General features: G+C 42.3%; 1 protein-coding gene across 1 annotated transcript in view; it reads left to right on the forward strand.

Moving 5' to 3' along the window:
- Window positions 1-20,385, forward strand: part of ITGA9 (integrin subunit alpha 9) — a 230,823-nt gene that overhangs the window by 177,668 nt on the left and 32,770 nt on the right. Inside the window, exons 22-23 of the mRNA XM_075143035.1 lie at window positions 2,114-2,222; window positions 4,978-5,085. Coding sequence (XP_074999136.1) covers window positions 2,114-2,222; window positions 4,978-5,085 — 217 coding nt within the window. The remainder of the gene's footprint in view (window positions 1-2,113; window positions 2,223-4,977; window positions 5,086-20,385) is intronic.

Genomic DNA, 20,385 nt, shown 5'->3' on the forward strand with positions numbered 1-20,385 from the left:
TTGTCCTCTCCCAGGGGCTGCCCACGTGCGAGTTCCTGCCTTTGTACTCAGAGGTCTTCCCTTCCACTTCTGCATTACGTCTAGAATAAAAGATTTGCGGTCAGTCCCAACAGGCAGACTGTCCTCTAGCATAGACAGTGCTTGAGTTGGAATTGGGGGACCTGGTCACTGCAGGTGAATTAGCATGTATGTAGACTGAGAAAGTTGACCATTCATTGCTAAACCGGGGAAGGAAAAACTCATCAGCAGTGTCCCCAAAAGGTCAGTGTCTGTTTTAGCCACCATTTATCGCAACCCCCAGGGAATACGTATCGTCTAAATGACCAGTACAGGTTGGCATCAGTGGAAGTCAAAGATTCTCTTGACCGGCGTGCTACATGTGTAGGAACAAAGTTACCTGCACTGACGTGTGATTTGGCTGAAAAGCTGGATAAACTCAGATTCATGGCCTAGTCTGAGTTTTACCACATAAATCTGATTTCCCCTCTTGTTGCACAGAAATAAAATCTCTTAATGACTACCACAATAATCAGAACAGCTTGAGCCTGCTCAGAGAAGTGAAGAGCACTGTCAGACCTCACAAGATGACTAGCAAGGACAAAAATCTCTATATTGAGAGTACAGTCTCAGCAGCCTGTTCTGGAAGTTTTTGAATGCTTTAATTGTTACAGATTGTGTAGAAATTTAACTTTGTATCCCTTGCTTCGTGAAGCTTTGATACAGATCGATTTTTGTACAGCTTTACAGATACAAATGCTTTCATCTGTGTCTTTAGATCTCTGTCACCTACAGAATACTGCATGCCAAAAAAACTGATAAAAATTGGGCTCTTTTCTTTCTCTTCAGAATGTACTTTTTTAAATGTGCTTTTTTAAAGCACAAGGTCTCTGAATTTATAAGTCCCACCCACTGACTGTGGATTTTTTTTTTCTTTCTCATTGACAAGGCTTAGTTAATTCAAGTTCACAAAAATGTCCAACTACCAGGGAAAAGTTTGGTTTAGAGGAGGGCACAACATTCCTAGGCATGGTAATATTGGTAATACTCTTTTTTGGACAGTGTATTTTTAAAGTTTATTTTTATTAGCTATCCTGTATTTGAGTCTGCTTCATCCCTGGTCATAAATAGCCTGGAAGGGCTTGTACCATGTTTGGGAGGAGCCTTCTGGCACAATGCTGTAAATGGGAGGAGTAGATCTGTCTCTCGCTGTTTCCCCTAGCAATCCCTGGCGTAGGAGGTAGGCAGGAAAAAAAGAAATGTACCTAAACAGGCTTAAAATCCTGTCTCAAAAAACTCTGACCCGAAAGGACAGCCTGGGAAGGAAGCAGAGTTTTAGGCAGTCCCTCACCAAGGTTTGTCTGATATTACACCAGGACCCTTCCCAGCCAGTGGAGCAGCCTGAGATTAGAGGGAGGGAAAAAGGATGCTTAAAGCACTCCTAGTCCTCTTCTGCAGGATTTCCAGGTACTGTGTTGTGCTTCCAAGTCTTTTCTAATAAAACCCTACTGCGTTTTACTTTGTGATAAGATGATAAGAGCAGTTGAGGAGACTTGGCCTGTGCCACTGTAGTTGAAAACAAGTTATATATCCCCCTCTACTCTTGCCTTTAACCATCTGCTAATCATAAAGGTAGTGAAGCTCAGGTAATTAGTGAAGTGTTTATTCCTGCAATGCTGTGTAAATAGTAGATAAAATTGAAATGTTACTTTACTAACATAGTAATATGTATCTGAAAGTATTCCTATTAGTAACTGTTTCTTCAGGTTAACTTGGCAGTGCAATGATTTCCTGTGTTACACAAGCTATAGGACTTGTACAAATCATCAATGGCAGGGGGCCCTGGAGAAGAGGTTTTGTGATAGGAAAGGAGAAAAAGAGAGAAGTAATCAAAAGAAGTCTGCTTCAATGATGGGATGTTAACCTCATTCAATCGAGATGCTGCTTGTGTAGTCTAGTGTTGTCAAGAGGAAATCAAATCACAAACGGATTAATGTAAAATGGTCCCATAGAATTTCACAGGACCAGAAAGCAGGGGGTGCAATTCAGCTTGCCACAAATATATTTAATTTTGGTGACAAACACAGCTTACTAAATCTGTGTCTTGATCTTTCAGAGAAGTCTTCCCTACTTCATTTTTCTATGGTGATTCTGTAGAAGCATCCAACTTCGTTCAGCTGGAAAACCACAAATGCCTTTTCCAGTCTCTCAACTTCACGCTGCAGGTAAAACTGATGCTTATTTTGACTGCTTTCCTGCTTGAAAGCCCATTCTGGTTCTGTATCTCTCTTATTCTGAGTGTGGTATGCGCTTTGGTGCGTGTTTCTGAATTGCAGTATGCTGTGCAATGCATTCATGATTGGATATCATATTTACAGCGTGCAGGGATGGTATATTTCCTTATCTGAATATATTATAACAAGAATTGCAAATAAGGTGTCTCACTTCCATAGGAATGAAGCTGCTACCATTTGTTTCTCTTTTACCTTTCATCACGTGCTGAGTAAAGAGCTCTAGTTACTTAAGTGCCACACCGTGGATGCAGTCGCAGGTTCAAAAGGGGGGAGTAATTCTTTTTAGTGGCATGGTCATTGAGCAAAGGAGTAGGCAACCTTTATCCATGAGAACAAACACATACTCATGCAAGGGATTCAGACTTGCTAAATGCCCCCAGTATGAAAGTTTATAGCACTACTGATAAGAGTACAGCACAGGGAAGAGACTGTGATACTAAAAAGACAGGTGTGAGAATGTTTCACTAAATGTCTCGTAGCATCTCAGTGTTGTTCAAGTATTATCTATAGATTACACTTCACATGGCAGTTAGATGGGTTCCTGATGTGGCAAAACATATGGATGATTTATTATAACAAACTCTTGTGATGCAGCCGAAATGAACTTGTCTCGCTACCGTGACTGTATCTATTACAAGCACTTCAAATCCTTTTTGACCGCTAGATGGAACTAGGGAATGATAAATCATGCAGAGGTGGGGGAATAATTTATTGTGAAAAATAGTCTTTCGCTTTTTTTCCCTTTTCTGTTCTCCTAGGCATGAATGCCACTCAGCTCATAATGAATAACACATGTCTTCCTCCGTGGACAGACTGTGGTCCAGAGCAATTAAGCCCCCACTGTCATGCAGTGCCCTTAGCTATTTACTGAAAAGGAGTGAAAGCAGGATTTCAGGACATTAAAGCTTTTGTGAACCAGGCTATTAATTCTTGTGATTCTGATTTCATTCTTGAGGGTTTATAGGTCTTCCCCCCTTCTTCCCCCCCTGTAGCCAGTCATTGGTTAAAAACAGATAAAGAACAGATGTACCGATGCTTTAACTAGGTGAATATTTTCAATAAAACAAAGTGATAACAAGTAAGGGAGAGAGAATCTATATATTGGCAGACCTTCCTTTTGTCCTGCCCCATCCTCTTGTCTCTCATGCACACACTTACAAGTTGCAATATTAATAATTTTTTTTCCATATACAAGTAAAAAGTTACAGTGTAACAAGTCACAGATCTGCTCTCCAGTAACATGGTAAACCTCATAACTGTGTGTGTCAGAGAGAAAGGGTAGAGTTTCATAATGGGCAAAACATGGTTTGTATCACTGTTTGCTTAATTGTTTTTAATGATTTGCCTGCCATTTATTAAACTTCTCCAGATGGAGAAAAGTAGTAGTTTCTTAACCAAGAAAAAGAGAGGATTTACAAAAATGTGGGGCTTTATAGCAGTTTTTATATGTGAAAATCTATACCATGTCCAGTGTTAATAAGGAAACAGATCTATGCATCATTTTGGGGGATAACAAGATGTGCAATGAAAATGTCTTTTCTGTATTAACTCTTACATCTCATCTCAGTGAGATAATCAAGTTTTTTAAAATATCTAACATGAAACATTATGTTTGTATTTCATGCAGCATTTATCATGCTCCATTGTAGTGGGATTTCTCCCCCTGCCTGGAGCCTCAGGGTTTTTGTAAGGATTTGGCACTGTGAACCAATTCTCTTTATCAGTCAGGCATTTCTTCAAATATAAACAGTGTTTGAAGAATGAAAACCTGTTGGGTTTAATGTTTGTACTTTACACAATTAACAACTGATTGCTGCATCTGTTGACAGTACTGTCTCAGTGTGGATAAATGTTCTAATGGGCTTAATATTTTTACTGTATGCACTTATGTATGTGGTGTTAGAAAAAAACAGGAAATATTTTTCCTAATAAAAAAATGTAGATAGTCATGAAAACTTACTTTCATTGAAATTTTTCCATGGATTGTTTCTTTTCAGCAAAAATCCACAAATTTGGGAATTTTTACTGGTTATGTTTCAGTGGTGGACTGGAAATTCTTTGAGTTTTTGTTGAAAATTTGTGAGGGGAGGTTGATAGAAAGCCAATATTTTCCACAAAGAGTTTCATTTAGTTGGAAACCCCAGAACGTGAATGGAAGTTGTTCACATGCATTTCCTGGCAACTCACTCAGCAAACCCGCAGTCTGGTAGTCACAATCATCATTACTTTGGCTTCTGCTCCATAAGGAAAACATATGCAGAATATAATGCAGTGGTTACCAGATGGAATTGAGAACGTTAACTGAGACAGCAATATTTCTTATAGTCTTCCGGATGGTGTTACCAAAACACTCAAAGAGTACTAGCAGTGTCTCTGTATATAATGTAGAAGTCTCATGCTATTTGTATTGATGACTGGTAATTATCCTGCAAAACTGCTTCTCACTTGATATATGAGCTGTGTCTAAAGACTGTTAGATAAGCTAAACCTTTGACTTCATCCTGATACTTACAAAAGAAGTCTAAGTCTGAAACAGTGAAAAACTTGCATAGTATTTGAATTTTTTCAAATGAACCTATACTCCCAGCTCTGGTTCTACAGTTCTTTCCCATTTTTGAGCAGTCATACATGTAATTTTTTTTTTTTTTTTTTTTTTTGTACATTTATATGCATCTTTGTCTTACAGGTTTACAATGCTGGACCAAGCACTCTCCCTGGAGCTTTTCTTGACATTTCATTTCCAAACCGCCTCTCTGCCACTGGAGCCGAAATATTTCACGTTCAGCAGATGATGGTGAGTACATTATGATGTGATCTGAGCCCAGAGAGGCACTGAAAGCTATTGATGACTGAAACAAAAAAAGTCCAGCAGAACTAGATGAATCAGTTGCTTTTTTAGACAATAAAAGGTTCTTTGTATCTGTAGCCAGATCATCATAAGCAGCTGAGCCCCTCCAGCTGTTGACTGCTGTCCCTCACCTAGGGCAATCAGCCGGTTGTGTGTTCCTGGTTTCCTACAATGCAGTGTAAAACTAGGTCAGGCTAATCCTGAAGGAAATGTGGAGAACACTTCCCTGAGTCACACCTCCAAAGAGGATTGAGTCTTAATCAGAGTCCTCCCTGATTAAATGGTGTATGTAATATCAGCAGGATGCGTTATCAAGCTGACTCACGTTCCCTGTTTTTTTTTTCCTGTGGTTATCTGCAAAAATGCTAGCTAGGTCTGAATACATTATCAATATCTATTTTTCTATAGTCCATGTTATAATTTGCTCTTTTTGAGTGTTCTTTTAACAAATGTAAGTAACGGAGAAATTTATTTTTTCAACACGTTTTTCAAAAGATGATTTTGTGTCAACTACAAAGAAAATCAAAATAAACTGTGGCACGGGAGACACATTCTTAGATTTCATTTCTAATATTTATTTATTACTTTCAAAGCTTTTGTTGAACCACTAAAATACCATCATTTATACTGTGGTAGCCAAGAGAGGGAAACCTCACTACTGAGGTAAATTTATTGCTGAAATTCAGAGTAATCTGTCTTTGTGAGACGGAACCAGCTCTTTGGGCTACTTGAAAAGAAGTATTATACTTTCTTTGTTGTTAGCTACTTTTCTAGCCTTTTGGCTGAAAAGTATTACTGTCCCTCATATGGAGGTAACTGTGTCACTGAATCTGTGTAAATATAGGTCCAATAAGACCTTTCTAAGCAGGTTTCCAAGATTTGTGCTGTTGAAAGGTATGAGATATAGATATGGCTTACAGATGGGCACTGAAGACAAAATGATGGAGAAACAGATTTGGGATATTGTATGAGGCACCAGTGTTGTATAGACTGAGTCAATTCTCCAGCTAGACTGAATTAATTCTCCAGCCTGTGTCTCATTTTCCATGGCATTGCATTTTAATGTTTTATTCAGTCCAGCCTTATATATGGAGGATCACCTTCCCTTCGACACATTGCCTGTGAAAGGATCGTGACCCGTTTCCTTCTCCCTTCCCTGGTCTCTGTATGCTCTGGGAGAAGGTGTGTGTCTGTATGTGTTCGCAGCAGCAGCAGAGAGGTGGGAGTCTCCTTAAAAGATTTTGTCTGCCCAAATGCTGGTGTCTCCTCTAAATTCAGTCATCCTATATATTCCTATATAGCCAAGAGAGAGGAACAGAAAACTCAGCCCATCTAACTTAGGGTGTGATGAATTCCTTCTAGGCATTGCTTGTTTCTCTGTGTTGACTATTGCAGAAGTCTGGGCAAATTGTCTTAGCCAAGATACCTGTTTTGCACGCTTAAATTAGCTGAAGTGTACACTACCCTCCAAGTGGACAAGGGCTAATTTCCAGGCATAGTTTGTCATCATTTCTACACAAGACCCTAAGTTACACTGACAAGGATGGGATGGACTATATGGTTTTGAATAGCTGTTAGAAAAACAAGGCAAAAACCTTAAATCTTGCACGTAACTCGTTTTTGAGTGCTGTTATACCTCCGATAGCTTACCTAAAGGAGATCCAGCTGGGTGGTGTGGCCTTGGGCACTGTGCTAATAAATACTTGTAGGATTTGCATCCCTTTTCCTCAACAACAGATTGCATTTCCCCCCAGCATTATTTGACGTCTTTCTTCTACTTTGCAGTTTATCTTTGTTGAAATTTCAGACTGCCGTTGTGAGACCTGTTTGCATTGCAGGCTGAAGAGTACTAGTAGGCAAGTATGGTTTTGGGAGAGATGTCTGCATGATACACTGGCGTACCCTGGATCATTTCAACTACTGTTTTTGGGTATATGGTCAGTAGGAGTCTAATGCATGACTTTTTGAGCATCTCTGACATGTTAATAAATGTTATCCAAGCAAATCCTGTCTGGGATAGTGGTTATCCCTGCTTTACAGATAAATAATTGAAACACCAAATGGTTTGCCTGAGGTCACACAGGAAATTTGTGTCAGAGCCATGCACTGAACCCATGTCTCCCAAGTCTTACTATTGTAACAGGAAAAGCATCCTACTCCCTTTCTTCCTGCCTCTCTCCCACTGAGTTTTTATTGACTGAAAAAGGAACTAAAATCATGGAGCTTTTCATCTTTTCATAGACTAAATATATTTAAACAAACAAACAAACAAACAAAACCCTAAAAGCAGCAGATTGGCATGAACTTTGGAAAATGGGTTAGAACAGCTATTTTTCAAGAGCATTTTTGTAAGCGTAGTCATTAAAGATTTCAAGCTTTTGTTTATTTTGAACTTCCCAGAATCTAGATGGCAGTAAAGGTGATAGTGTCCTTTCAGACAGTGCAGGTGGTTCTGTAATTATACCTTTATACCTATAATCCAGCTCTTCTAGGTTTCAGCGTTGCCACACCGTTCAGAATAGCTGTCACTAATATAGAGGATTAGGAGTTGTCATTTATCTGTAACTGAAGCTGTTGATAAAGCATTTGGGATTTGATGACATCATGGGTTTGTTTTTTTAAAGATAATAATTCTTTTGCCACTTCTCTAATGTACAGTACAGCAGTGAAATTTATGGGTGAAAATGCATAGTAAAAACACTAGAGTTTGTGTCTCATATACACATATACCACACAAGACAGTGCCAGGAGCTAATTCTGTCATATTGTATTGACTGATCTAGTCTTTCAGACACAAAAATAATAAAAGGAAGAGAGTCACATATGGCCCACTGGAACGGCCTGTATCTCTAGGAGGTGTTAATAGGAATTATTATCTTGCTGCTCTTAGAGGAAATTAAAGCCCTCATGCTTCCTCTGTTCCTGTTGCTCTAAGCTTTTAGCTTTATTGCAGAAACTGCTTTAGGATTTTCTTCCAGAGAAATTCAGGTCACAGAGATGTTTTGACATTTGGAGTTCTGCCTTAGAGATGTTCAGATGCTCTTAAGGGGTCTTGGGCATTTCTGCAGCACTTCTCCCAACAAGACCCCTAATATATAAAGGAAACAAGTCAACAGTAAAAGCCAGAAGCAAAAGAAAATGGATAATTGAAAGAAAACTAGGAAAAAAACAAGTGAACTTCCTCCCTATCAGAAATTTTAAACCAAAAGGAAATGCTAGAAATTTTACAGGTCATTTTAACTAGGGAATTTCACTATTGACATTGATGTTATATAGTAGATACTATGCAGTGGTAAATGATACTTTGGAAGCAGATAAGAGAAATCAGTACTTGTTTGTTTTTACGTAATTTTGTGTTTGTTTTCTTGCAGAGGGTTCAAGCCAGGTTAAAAACGTAATAAATAAAATACCTCAGCTTGTTGGTAAAATTGTTGTGATAGGAACAGTATAGGTGATGACACAGAAGAGCTTCAGCCAGACAAAGTACAGTAGAGTTAGTGTTAACAGAAATGTATTTTCTCCACTCTTCAAGCCATTGATTATCTATTCTTCCACAAAGGAAAACAGTGCTCATTATACTTGTGTGTGTTTTGGTTTTGAACTGAAAGATTAGTAATTTCCTTTGGGTATCCAGCTAATTTGGAGGGCAAGGGAAGCGCTACTCGACTTGCCAGCCAAGGAACTGCTTTCCGGGGCATCCAAAAAGATTTTCACAATGGGAGTTCCTACCAAATTAACCAGGGTATTTCCTGAAGCTGTTGATAAATTAGCAACGTGTCCGGGATTACTCTGATGCTGGCTTTATGGAACTGGATCAGATTGTTGCCTTCCTATTTGTTTTATTTCCAGCGAAGGTAAACACAATTATGAGGAACAAGGGACTAACAGTTGGCAGCCGAGTTTGTCTGTTTGAACTGGAAGCCAACTGCAGTGTAAGCAGATGACCCTCACCCTCCTCTGGAGGGACCAAGCTCTGCAGGGCTGCCAAGTTGTTTAGACTCCAGTCAGACAACTGTCACCAGAATCAAAGATGCACAATGTTAACCCAGAGCAAGTGCCGTGTGCGCTTGTAGGTTTTTGGAAGGAGCTATTGCTTCTTCTATTGCATGCATCGTGCAGGCCAACAAGCATTGATTTTTTTTCTAAGAGCCTGTTTAGATGAATCAATACTGAGGATATAAAGAACTGTGTTGTTATAATTTCTGAGGTAAGAATCTTGTTGGAAAGTGAGGTGCATATGTTGCAAGACAGTCTCTTCAAAGAGTTTGCAGTCTATGCAATGAAATAAATGGGAATTCGGAGGAAGGAGGGAGAAGGAAAGAAATACTGTCCTCAATTTTCTAATGAGAAACTCCCTCCGTGCATGTAACTTTTGATCTCTAAGTGTAGTAATTACTGTTTTAGTAATTGCTAGTAATAGAATATTTTTAAATTACTATGTTCTCTTACTCTAGTAACTAATGGAGAGAGAGGAGCATAGAAACAACTCTGGAGAAGCACTTCCTGGTCTCCACTGACAATACAAAAGCCATCTAGTCTCCCTGAGTTTCCCTAGGCATCTAAGCTTAGACTTAGAATTATCTCCAAAAAGCAAAAAATGGGTTAAACCTCAGTCTTGTGAATCCTGCTCCCATTAACCTTGAGTGTGCCAGTTAGCTCAAGCTCCTAGTTCCTGGTCCACTGTTCCCATCACTTTTTGGTTAGGGAGCAAAATAAAAAGTCCTTCTGCTGGAAGGACAAACAGAAGTCCTCCAGTTGTCCTATTATGCTTGGCATATTCACTTCACACTTCTCCCTCCTTCTGTCTGAGCAGGTGAGACCTGGATTTTGCCTTTATGAAAGCTGGGTATCAGTAAGAGCTAAAAAATAAAGAAAAGCTGAATTCGAAATTAATTAACGTCATGGAGGAGTTGAAGAGAATTCCTTTTCCAAGTTGCCTTTTAAGTTAATGGCTGCCTGAGCATGGGACTGTAGAAAAGCTTGTCATGTTCAATAAGGAAAACCACTGAAATAAACATTTCAATGACAGGCCTGAGCCTGTCCCTTATACAGGAGGGCAGCAGAGACAACACCTGTGTGTGCTGTGACCAGGTGGATGATCTGCTCAGCCTGGTGGCAGAGCTGAAAGAGGAGGTGGAGAGGTTAAGGAGTATCAGGGAGCGTGAGAGGGAGATAGATTGGCGGAGCCACACCCTGCCGTCCCTGAGGCAAGGGCAGCAAGTGGAGACTCCACAAGAAGCAGAGGATCCCCGGCGCTCTTGCCACCAGGCAGAAGGAGGGGACCCATGCGACGGAGGGGAATGGACACAGGTCCCTGCTCGGGGCGCCAGGCGAACCCCCGCCTGGCCTCCCTCACCTCAACCTTCCCAGTTGCCCTTACAGAACAGATACAGGGCCCTGGAACTTGAGGGCCAGACAAACGAGGATGCAGATGAAGGCCCATCCAGGGGGTTGCCTGAGGCGAGGCAGCCAGCCCCACGCATTACGACTGCCTCCGCTAGGAAAAAAAGAAGGGTGATTGTCATAGGTGATTCCCTTCTGAGTGGAATGGAGGGCCCAATATGCCGGCCAGACCCATCCCACAGGGAAGTCTGCTGCCTCCCTGGGGCCCGGGTGAAGGACATTACTAGGAAACTCCCCGGTCTGGTACAGGCCTCCGATTACTGCCCGCTACTGGTTATACAGGCTGGCAGTGAGGAGGTTGCAGAGAGAAGTCCTGAAGCGATCAAAAGGGACTTCAGGGCACTGGCGCTACTGGTGGAAGGATCGGGAGCACAGGTAGTTTTCCTCGATCCCTTCAGTGGCAGGGAGGAATACTGAAGGGAACAGGAAAACTCATTGGATCAACTTATGGCTCAGGGGCTGGTGCCATCGGCGAAATTTTGGCTTCTTTGACCATGGGGACGTTTACACGGCACCGGGCCTGCTGGCGACAGATGGAGTTCAGCTGTCTCACAGGGGGAAAAGGATTCTTGTGTATGAGTTGGCCAGGCTCATCGAGAGGGCTTTAACTAGGTTCGAAGGGGGAAGGGGATAAAACCAGGCTCACTAGAGAAGAGCCTAGGGGCGGCACGCCAATGTTGGGGGAGAAATCGGCAGCCCAGCTCAAGTGCATCTACGCCAATGCACGCAGCATGGGTGGCAAACAGGAGGAGCTGGAAGCCATTGTGCAGCGGGGTAGCTATGACTTAGTTGCCCACTTATGGTGGGATGAGTCTCACGATTGGAGTGCTGCAATGTATGGCTATAAGCTCTTCAGAAGGGACAGACGAGGAAGGAGAGGCAGCGGGGTAGCCCTGTATGTTAGGGAGGGCTTTGACTGTCTAGAGCTCAATGGTAGCGATGATGAGGTCGAGTGCTTGTGGGTAAGGATGAGGGGGAAGGCCAACAAGGCAGATATCCTGCTGGGAGTCTGTTATAGACCACCTAGCCAGGACGAGGAGGCAGACGAAATATTCTACCAGAGGCTCGCAGAAGTCTCACAGTCGTTAGCCCTTGTTCTCGTGGGGGACTTCAACTTTCCGGACGTCTGCTGGAAATACAGCACGGCAGAGAGGAAACAGGCGAGGAGGTTCCTGGAGTGTGTGGAAGATAACTTCCTGACGCAGCTGGTAAGCGAGCCCACCAGGGGAGATGCCTCGCTTGACCTGCTATTCACAAACAGAGAAGGACTGGTGGGAGATGTGGTGGTTGGAGGCTGTCTTGGGCTTAGTGACCATGAAATGATAGAATTCTTGATACTTAATGAAGTAAAGAGGGGGGCCAGCAAAACCACTACCATGGACTTCCGGAGGGCGGACTTTGGCCTGCTAAGGATACTGGTTGAGAGGGTCCCTTGGGAGACAGTCCTGAAGGGCAAAGTCTGGACGTTCTTCAAGAAGGAAGTCTTAAAGGCGCAGGAGCGGGCTGTCCCCATGTGCCGTAAGAAGAACGGGCGGGGAAGGTGACCGGCCTGGCTGAATGGGGAGCTCTGTCTGGGACTCAGGAAAAAAAGGAGAGTTTATCACCTTTGGAAGAAGGGGCAGGCAACTCAAGAAGCGTACAGGGATCTCATTAGGTTGTGCAGAGAGGAAATTAGAAAGGCAAAAGCCCGGCTAGAACTCAACCTGGCCACTGTTGTGAGAGACAACAAAAAATGCTTTTATAAGTATGTTAATGACAAAAGGAGAGCCAAGGAGAATCTCCATTCTTTATTGGATGCGGGGGGGAACGTTGCCACCAAGGACGAGGGTAAGACTGAGGTGCTTAACGCCTTCTTTGCCTCAGTCTTTAATAGTCAGAGCAGTTATCCTCAGGGTACTCGGCCCCCTGAGCTGGAAGACAAGGACGGCGAGCAGGATAAACCCCCCATAATCCATGAGGAAGAAGTTAATGACCTGCTATGCCACCTGGACGCTCACAAGTCTATGGGGCTGGATGGGATCCGCCCGAGGGTACTGAGGGAGCTGGCGGAGGAGCTTGCCGAGCCGCTCTCCATCATTTACCAGCAGTCCTGGTTAACTGGGGAGGTCCCGGACGACTGGAGGCTCGCCAATGTGACTCCCATCTACAAGAAGGGCCGGAAGGAGGATCCGGGGAACTACAGGCCGGTCAGCCTGACCTCGGTGCCGGGGAACATTATGAAGCGGTTCGTTTTGAGGGCACTCACGAGCCATGTGCGGGACAACCAGGGAATCAGGCCCAGCCAGCACGGGTTCATGGAAGGCAGGTCCTGCTTGACCAACCTGATCTCCTTCTATGACCAGGTGACCCGCCTCGTGGATGAGGGAAAGGCTGTGGATGTGGTCTACCTGGACTTCAGTAAAGCCTTTGACACTGTCTCCCACAGCATTCTCCTAGAGAAGCTGGCGGCTCACGGCCTAGACAGGTGCACTCTTCACTGGGTAAAAAACTGGCTGGACGGCCGAGCCCAGAGAGTTGTGGTCAACGGAGTTAAATCCAGTTGGCGGCCGGTCACGAGTGGTGTTCCCCAGGGCTCGGTACTGGGGCCGGTCCTGTTCAATATCTTTATCAATGATCTGGATGAGGGGATCGAGTGCTCCCTCAGTAAGTTTGCAGACGACACCAAGCTGGGCGGGAGTGTTGATCTGCTCGAGGGTAGGAAGGCTCTGCAGAGGGACCTGGACAGGCTGGATCGATGGGCCGAGGCCAACTGTATGAGGTTCAACAAGGCCAAGTGCCGGGTCCTGCACTTCAGCCACAACAACGCAATGCAACGCTACAGGCTTGGGGAAGAGTGGCTGGAAAGCTGCCCAGAGGAAAAGGACCTGGAGGTGCTGATTGACAGCCGGCTGAACATGAGCCGGCAGTGTGCTCAAGTGGCCAAGAAGGCCAACGGCATCCTGGCCTGTATCAGAAATAGTGTGGCCAGCAGGAGTAGGGAAGTGATCGTGCCCCTGTGCTCGGCACTGATGAGGCTGGACCTCGAATACTGTGTTCAGTTTTGGGCCCCTCACTACAAGAAAGACATGGAGGTGCTGGAGCGTGTCCAGAGAAGGCAATGAAGCTGGTGAAGGGTCTGGAGAACAAGTCTTAATGAGGAGTGGCTGAGGGAATTGGGGTTGTTTAGCCTGGAGAAGAGGAGGCTGAGGGGAGACCTCATCGCGCTCTACAACTACCTGAAAGGAGGTTGTAGCGAGGTGGGTGTTGATCTCTTCTCCCAAGTAACCGGCGACAGGACAAGAGGAAATGGCCTCAAGTTGCGCCAGGGGAGGTTTAGACTGGACATTAGGAGAAATTTCTTTACTGAAAGAGTGGTCAGGCCTTGGAACAGGCTGCCCAGGGAAGTGGCTGAGTCACCGTCCCTGGAAGTATTTAAAAGATGTGTAGATGAGGCGCTTAGGGACATGGTGTAGTGGGCATGGTAGTGTTGGGTTGATGGTTGGACTTGATGATCTTAGATGTCTTTTCCAACCTTAATGATTCTATGATTATTCTCTTCCTGTGAACGTTGAAACAGAAAAAGTAAAATGGAGTCAGTCCCAGAGCCACAAGTCTTTCCTGGCTGATGACAGGTTACATTTTTAAGGCCAGTTTTGTGTAGCACTCATGTCATTTTTCTTCCTGGCATTTGCACAGTAACGTCTGTAAGGAGCAGGAAGACGTTAAGGGGAAGAATTAAAGCTTGCTGTCTTGTTCCATGAAAGGTCCCAGACTGCTTGAGGTTTTTCTTCACTTGTATAATGAAAAAGAAATCTTTGCAATTTTAAAACTTTAAATGTAATTTCTGCATATTATCTCTAGGTTGCTATCCTCCAGCATAAGAATAAGATGCTTTGGTGACTGCACTGCTGATGTTTGAAACCATAAGCAAAGGAGGACTGTCAAAGCTCTCTGAAGTGCTGGTAGTGCATGAGTACTCCTTGAAGCATATGCTGAGATTGTCAGGCTCACTATTACATGCTCCACATACAGAGGCAAACCTGTTTATCATTATCGTTTGTAGAAAACCTCTTGTTTGTTGGCAGCCAGTTTAAAATTGTTTCGTTTGTCTTTTGAAGTTTCAGGTCTTGGCTCTGAAAACATACATACACAGTCCCAGCATGTGAAATATACAAATATTTGCTGATAGTACTTGTAGGAAAATTTTTTTCCAGCAGCAATTTATGCTACTGCTGGTTGCCACTGTTGATACAAGGTTTGTATAGGAACATTTTGGACTTACAGCAAGATTTATTTTAGCCCTTTGTATTAATTATCCCCCTGTAGTCTCTTCATTTCAGTGATAGCTATACACACATTCACATACGCATATTTTGGCACCATATTTAAAGGCATAGCTAGACTGCTGGAGGAAATTATTCATTCAGGGGAGTGTATTGTACAGAAACTTGCTGATCTTCCTGCCTCCTTTCCTTTAATTGCTTCTCTAAATGACTGTTCCAAAACATTTTGCTTAGGCAGTTGGAGGTGTTCCCCCCACCCCAGGTCTGGAGCATCTCTGTGATAGCGATGGAATCTGGCTTTGCCTGAGAGCCCTGGCACTTGCAGAAGAAACTGGTGCATCTACCCTGTCCCGGGATGGCTCTGAGGGGAGGCAGGAGCATACACCGTGGTCCAGCATGGCACAGTCACCTCTAGGCATGGGAAACAGGACCCCAAAGCAGCTCAGAAAGAGCTCTCATAAACATCTTCCTAATGTCAGCATGATAAACTGAAGCTCTTTCAGTGAAGAGGAACTTAGCTCTCATTTAAGATTTCATTGTTATACAGGAAAGGGTGCCTGGCCATAAAATTAAGTTCTTTCCTGAGGACCTTAAAATAAATCCAAAGTGAAAAAAAAATCATGACATTTTTGCTTTACAGGAACCAGCTGAATCAGTATACGAAAGCCAAGCCTTGGTTAGGGTTCAGCGCGTTTACAGTGCTTGAAAATGATCTTTTCATGCATTGCTGCCTATTGCCTTCAGGGTACAGCAAGACTACATAACATGGCAGAAAGTTTTCTGTGACTTTCTAGTTTGGATTTTTAGGTGAAACCGGATTTGGACAAATTTTGTGACATTTTCTATTTGTTTTGTCCAAATCTTCTAGTAATGAGAGTGCTGTAGTATTTGCATAAGCAGTGATTTTTTTTGCAAATGCTAGGTAAAGAGAATGTTCATGGAAAGCACATTTTGAATGTACAAAGATAAGTCTGTCTTTCAAGAAAAACTGGTACTGTAAAGATCAGGGCCATCGAAAAATGGACAAAAATACACTGTAATCTACATATTAAATCAGACAATGGCAACACTTGACATGTTCACTTGTGGCCTGCTCACAATGACCTTCTAAACTAAAGAAGTGAAATTTGTCAAATTACTTAGTTATTGAAATTTTCCAACACTCTCTCCCCCAAAACTCATGACCTGTCAATATAATGTGGCAGTCTGATTAATGTTTTGTGTCAACTGAAAGTGTTGCTACTTTGTGAACTGCCCATAGTTGCTATTTTCTTGGCCAAATATATGAAATTCCAATTTTGAAAAAGACTGCTGATTTGCCTTTTTATAAAAGTGAATTTCAGATAAAGAAAGAAGTCTTATGAAGTGAATTAGGTATATACATTAGCTCTTATCAGATTCAGGAAGGAAGCAGGAGATTTGGTAGATACCACAGTAATCAGGAGTTTTGCTGAGGTATGGAAAAAAATATACAGTAGACTTTTTGTAAGCTTCCCAGGCAGAGAATTCCCTGGTGAAGGAACTACTGAGTGAGAAAAGAAGAGAGTCTACAAAATTTTATTTTATTTTAATATTTTATTTTATTTTCATTTTTTAATTATACTTTAATTTTTTATTTTAAATTTTTATTTTATTTTAATTTTTTTTATTGTTATTTCTTTTTGAAGGAGTATAAGAATTACATCCTTTCACCATTTTCCCATTGGTGGAGCTGTTCCTGCCAAAAAACAATGAAGAAGGAAATTCAGGAAAGAGCTGATTGATTAATTCTTTTAACATACAAGCCTCTTTTAAATGCTGATTCATAAACTAGCCTTTTTCTTTTATGAATAACATACAAGATTTGTGGTTTAAATGTAAATTTAGAAACTAAGAAAGGAAGAGTTAAAAACAATGTTATCTGTGTGTGTAAACTCTATCTCACATTTGGTAGAAGAAGGGTTTACCTTGCCCCGTACATGTATCAAAGTGGAAATAAGCGTCTTTTGTTGGATTTCTCTCCTGACTTTGAAAGTACATCATTCCAGTCTTGTGCAAGGTGCTGGACATTATTAAAAATATCAATAAACCATTCCTTGGGGGAATTGAGAACTCTGAGGATGTCCTGGAAACAAAGGACATCTTCTGCCTAACTTAAAATACCCCACCACCACCCCACACCCCAGGAGGGTTTTTTAAATGAGGATGACTCATTTAATCTTCAAGTGTCTACAATAGATCAGCAAAATCATTCTCTCGGAGGTCATACCTTCTCTCCACTGCCTTTAAAGAGAGCTTAGATCTTAGAGCTCATCTTAGATACCTTTCCGATATATTCAAATACCTACTTCAGTGAAACATCCCACCAGAGTTGTTTGAGCCCTACAGGGAATGTATTTATCTGCACAGTCTTCAGAACTTTTCATCCTACATCCACACAGCCCATGAGCAAAGTCCAACAGTTAGGTAAAGAAAAACCATGGGCTTATTTGTGTTTTATGCACCATAGGAAAGGCTGTAGAAGGGGATGTGCTGGAGACAGGTGAAACCTAGCTGAAGGAGCACTGAACTCCAAGTGATATCAGGGGCTTTTTAAAGAGAGACGTACCTTAAGATCTATTTGCCACCTCATGTGTTAAGCATTTCACAGTTCATCATAGGGAGAGGAAATGTACCTGTCAGTGACTCCCTCTTGGATTTCAGCTGTTAAAGGCTGATACATAAGGAGCACATGAATGTTAGAGGTAAACCGATGTCCCTGTAAGGTGGCGTTCATTCATTCTTAGGCCTGAACCTTCTGTGGACCTCGCAGTTAAATCATACAAGTGGTCAGTCTTTCTTCTCAACTGCGTCCGTGTGGTGGTGCCCTCTGTCTAGGAAAGAAGCCACTGTCTTGTAAGTTAGGAACTTTAAATTAGAAGATCTTTGCTTTTCTTGCTAAACTGGGTAGGCAGCACTAGTTACTGAGAGTAGTACTTCTGGAGATTGCTGCTAAGTACGTGCAAAGTGGTTGCAGGGCCAAGACCAGGCAAATGTTACAGGATTATGCTCATCAAACCTGGTTAACAGATTATTTAATTAAGCTGCAGGGTTAAGTGCATCAGAAAAACATCTACAGGCATTGCAATCAGGTTAGCACAGATTTATGCCAAACACGCATCTGGTGTTTTCCTTTCGGCTGGAGGAGCAGGAACCAGAGCTACGGTGGAATACTCCTCTATCCTGACTTAATGCTTTAGCATCTCCACTTTGCTGTTTAAATCTTGTCTCTCATGGCCATGTAAGTTTACATATTGGATCTGTGGAGTACTGGTTTTGCTTAACAGCATTGCTATTTTTAGTCAAAATCTTTCAAGGGTTGTGTAAAATGGGTTAATTTTAAAAATTCTTTTCTGTTGTTTCAGTGGCTCTTAAATTTATTGCCAGAATCAACAAAACTGCTCTGATTCAAACATGTTTCATTATCTGTGAATATTAAACATTTTTGGCATATGGAGCAAGTACTCAGATAACGTATTTACATAACTTATTTGTCTACTGTTGAAAGTCTGACCTTGTCTGGAATTTCTTGTGAGTACTCTTTTTTTCTCAGTGTGTGTGACATGTTAGATTAACCATGCCTATCAATTCATCTCTGTTCACCTACTATAGGGTGAATCAGTATCTTTGAATCAGGACACACGTATACATTTTTTCCCTAATATTAGGGTGAGTGTGCTATGGTTAGCAACAAAGATAAACAAAAGTGGATCTGTTATTTATTATCCAATTTGCAAACTTGAACCACTGATTAGACATGCATACATAAATAAAACAGTAAAAAAAGTAATAAGAAAGGAGAAATACGTAAAAACTATCTGGCAGCAATTTCAAGAAGTCTACGGCCAAACTGTCCTTTGGAGCCAGCATACCCCAGGGCTGATGAGAAAGGCATCCATTTCGGAGTTGAACAATGTTAACAATTTTGTGAAACAATTGACCTGTGTTCAGACCTTGAGTGTGTTTCCTGCAGCTAAAATTGCTGTTCCAAATATCTTGTGTCTCATGACGTTTTCCCTGAACTTGCCCCCATGCTTTTTCTGTGTTCGGACCTGGGTTTGGTTCCACCACACGCACTCACGGCTGGATTCCACCTTCACGCTTGCTTTGTGTCAGCTTAATGCTGCTGTCTTCCAGGCTCTCGCTAATAACTGGTAATGATTTAGATCAAGAGGGAATCAGGCTTACTGGAAGAGCCTGTAAACTTTAAGTTTTAATACCATAATGAATTCCTTTGCGTTAGTGGGACTCTAGTGTTGTCTGTAAGGAATGAGCTGAAGATACACACTTGCTCGCCTGTTTATTTTGTAAAATGCTAATCATTAAATATGTGATTAGCACTCGGCTTTTTGTATGCAGCCATGCAGCAGGGAGATTGTACTTAATGCTTTGTTGGAAGCAACAGCTAGTTTCCTCATGTTTTTCAGTCTTATTCTTCCGAGATACTCCTATCACATGCACATACTTAACCTCATGCCAACTGCCAATTTCCACTTCCCTGTGCTTGGTCCTCAGCTGACCTTTCCAGCCCCCTGTTTGGAAATTGTATTTCATTTCCCTTTCCCAGGGAATTCCTTGTGCGGAATACGAGACTGAAAAAAATGGAGGGTCTCGCCTTTGATGCATGTTAAATGGGTTGAGGTTAAGTCTAGAAGGGGCCACTGGCCACCTGTGAAGTTTATGTTGGAGGGAGTATGGCCTGAACGCTTAAAATGTTTGTTAACAAACCCCAGTGATTTCTTAAAGGCTCCAAAGGCTTGCTAGAAATTGCCATGTTCTGAGAGTAGCTACAGATGAGCAGAAATGATGTTACAAGTACCCTGGAGGTGGGGGACAGAGCTGATAGTAGAAGGGGAATGTGCTGAGGCAGCAGGTGTATTATTTCTCCTAGAAACTCCAAACCCCCTAAACCCATGGCTAACCTGGATTAGAAATGCGAGAAGTGTTTCATTGGCAGCCCAGGGTTATCTTCTGTGTTCCCAGGGGAACGCGTGGTGATTGTCCCCCTTGCACTGGTACCACCTTTTTGGAATGCCAAGCCCAGCCTAAGTATTCTCATAAATCCCTACACGTGCAGGGAAAGTCAGAGAGGATGATCCCTGTGTATGTATACAGCCCTATTAAATATCCTGCAGGTTTTTGGGATATAATGTGTGTGGAGCATACATGATATGTTTTACATACAACTGTTTCACTCTGAAATGTCCTCCTGCCACTTTTTCTTAAGGGTGGTATAATCTGATATGGTTAAATCATTGCTACTTTATGGGTTTGCCCCTGCTCCGGAAGACTTTTCAAATATTCAGAGTCCACTAAAGTCATACTGTGGGAATTTCTTCCTTGTTGCAGATACAGCATTTTTAAAGCATGAACTAATGCACACGCTTTCTCCAGTGGTTACGTCTTGTCTCTGAGAAGCTTAGTGGTTTGTGCTGACGACAAAAAGTTGGCAGAGTAACCGTGTTTAAACGTTGTCTCTCAAGCATGTTTATGGGCTCTTTAAGGGGACAACAACTTCCAGTAAATTCACAAAGCTAGAGACGAACTTGTCTCTGAACGTGTG

This window comes from Calonectris borealis, chromosome 2 (genome assembly GCF_964195595.1).
Source record: "Calonectris borealis chromosome 2, bCalBor7.hap1.2, whole genome shotgun sequence".
In the NCBI taxonomy this organism is placed as follows: Eukaryota; Metazoa; Chordata; class Aves; order Procellariiformes; family Procellariidae; genus Calonectris; species Calonectris borealis.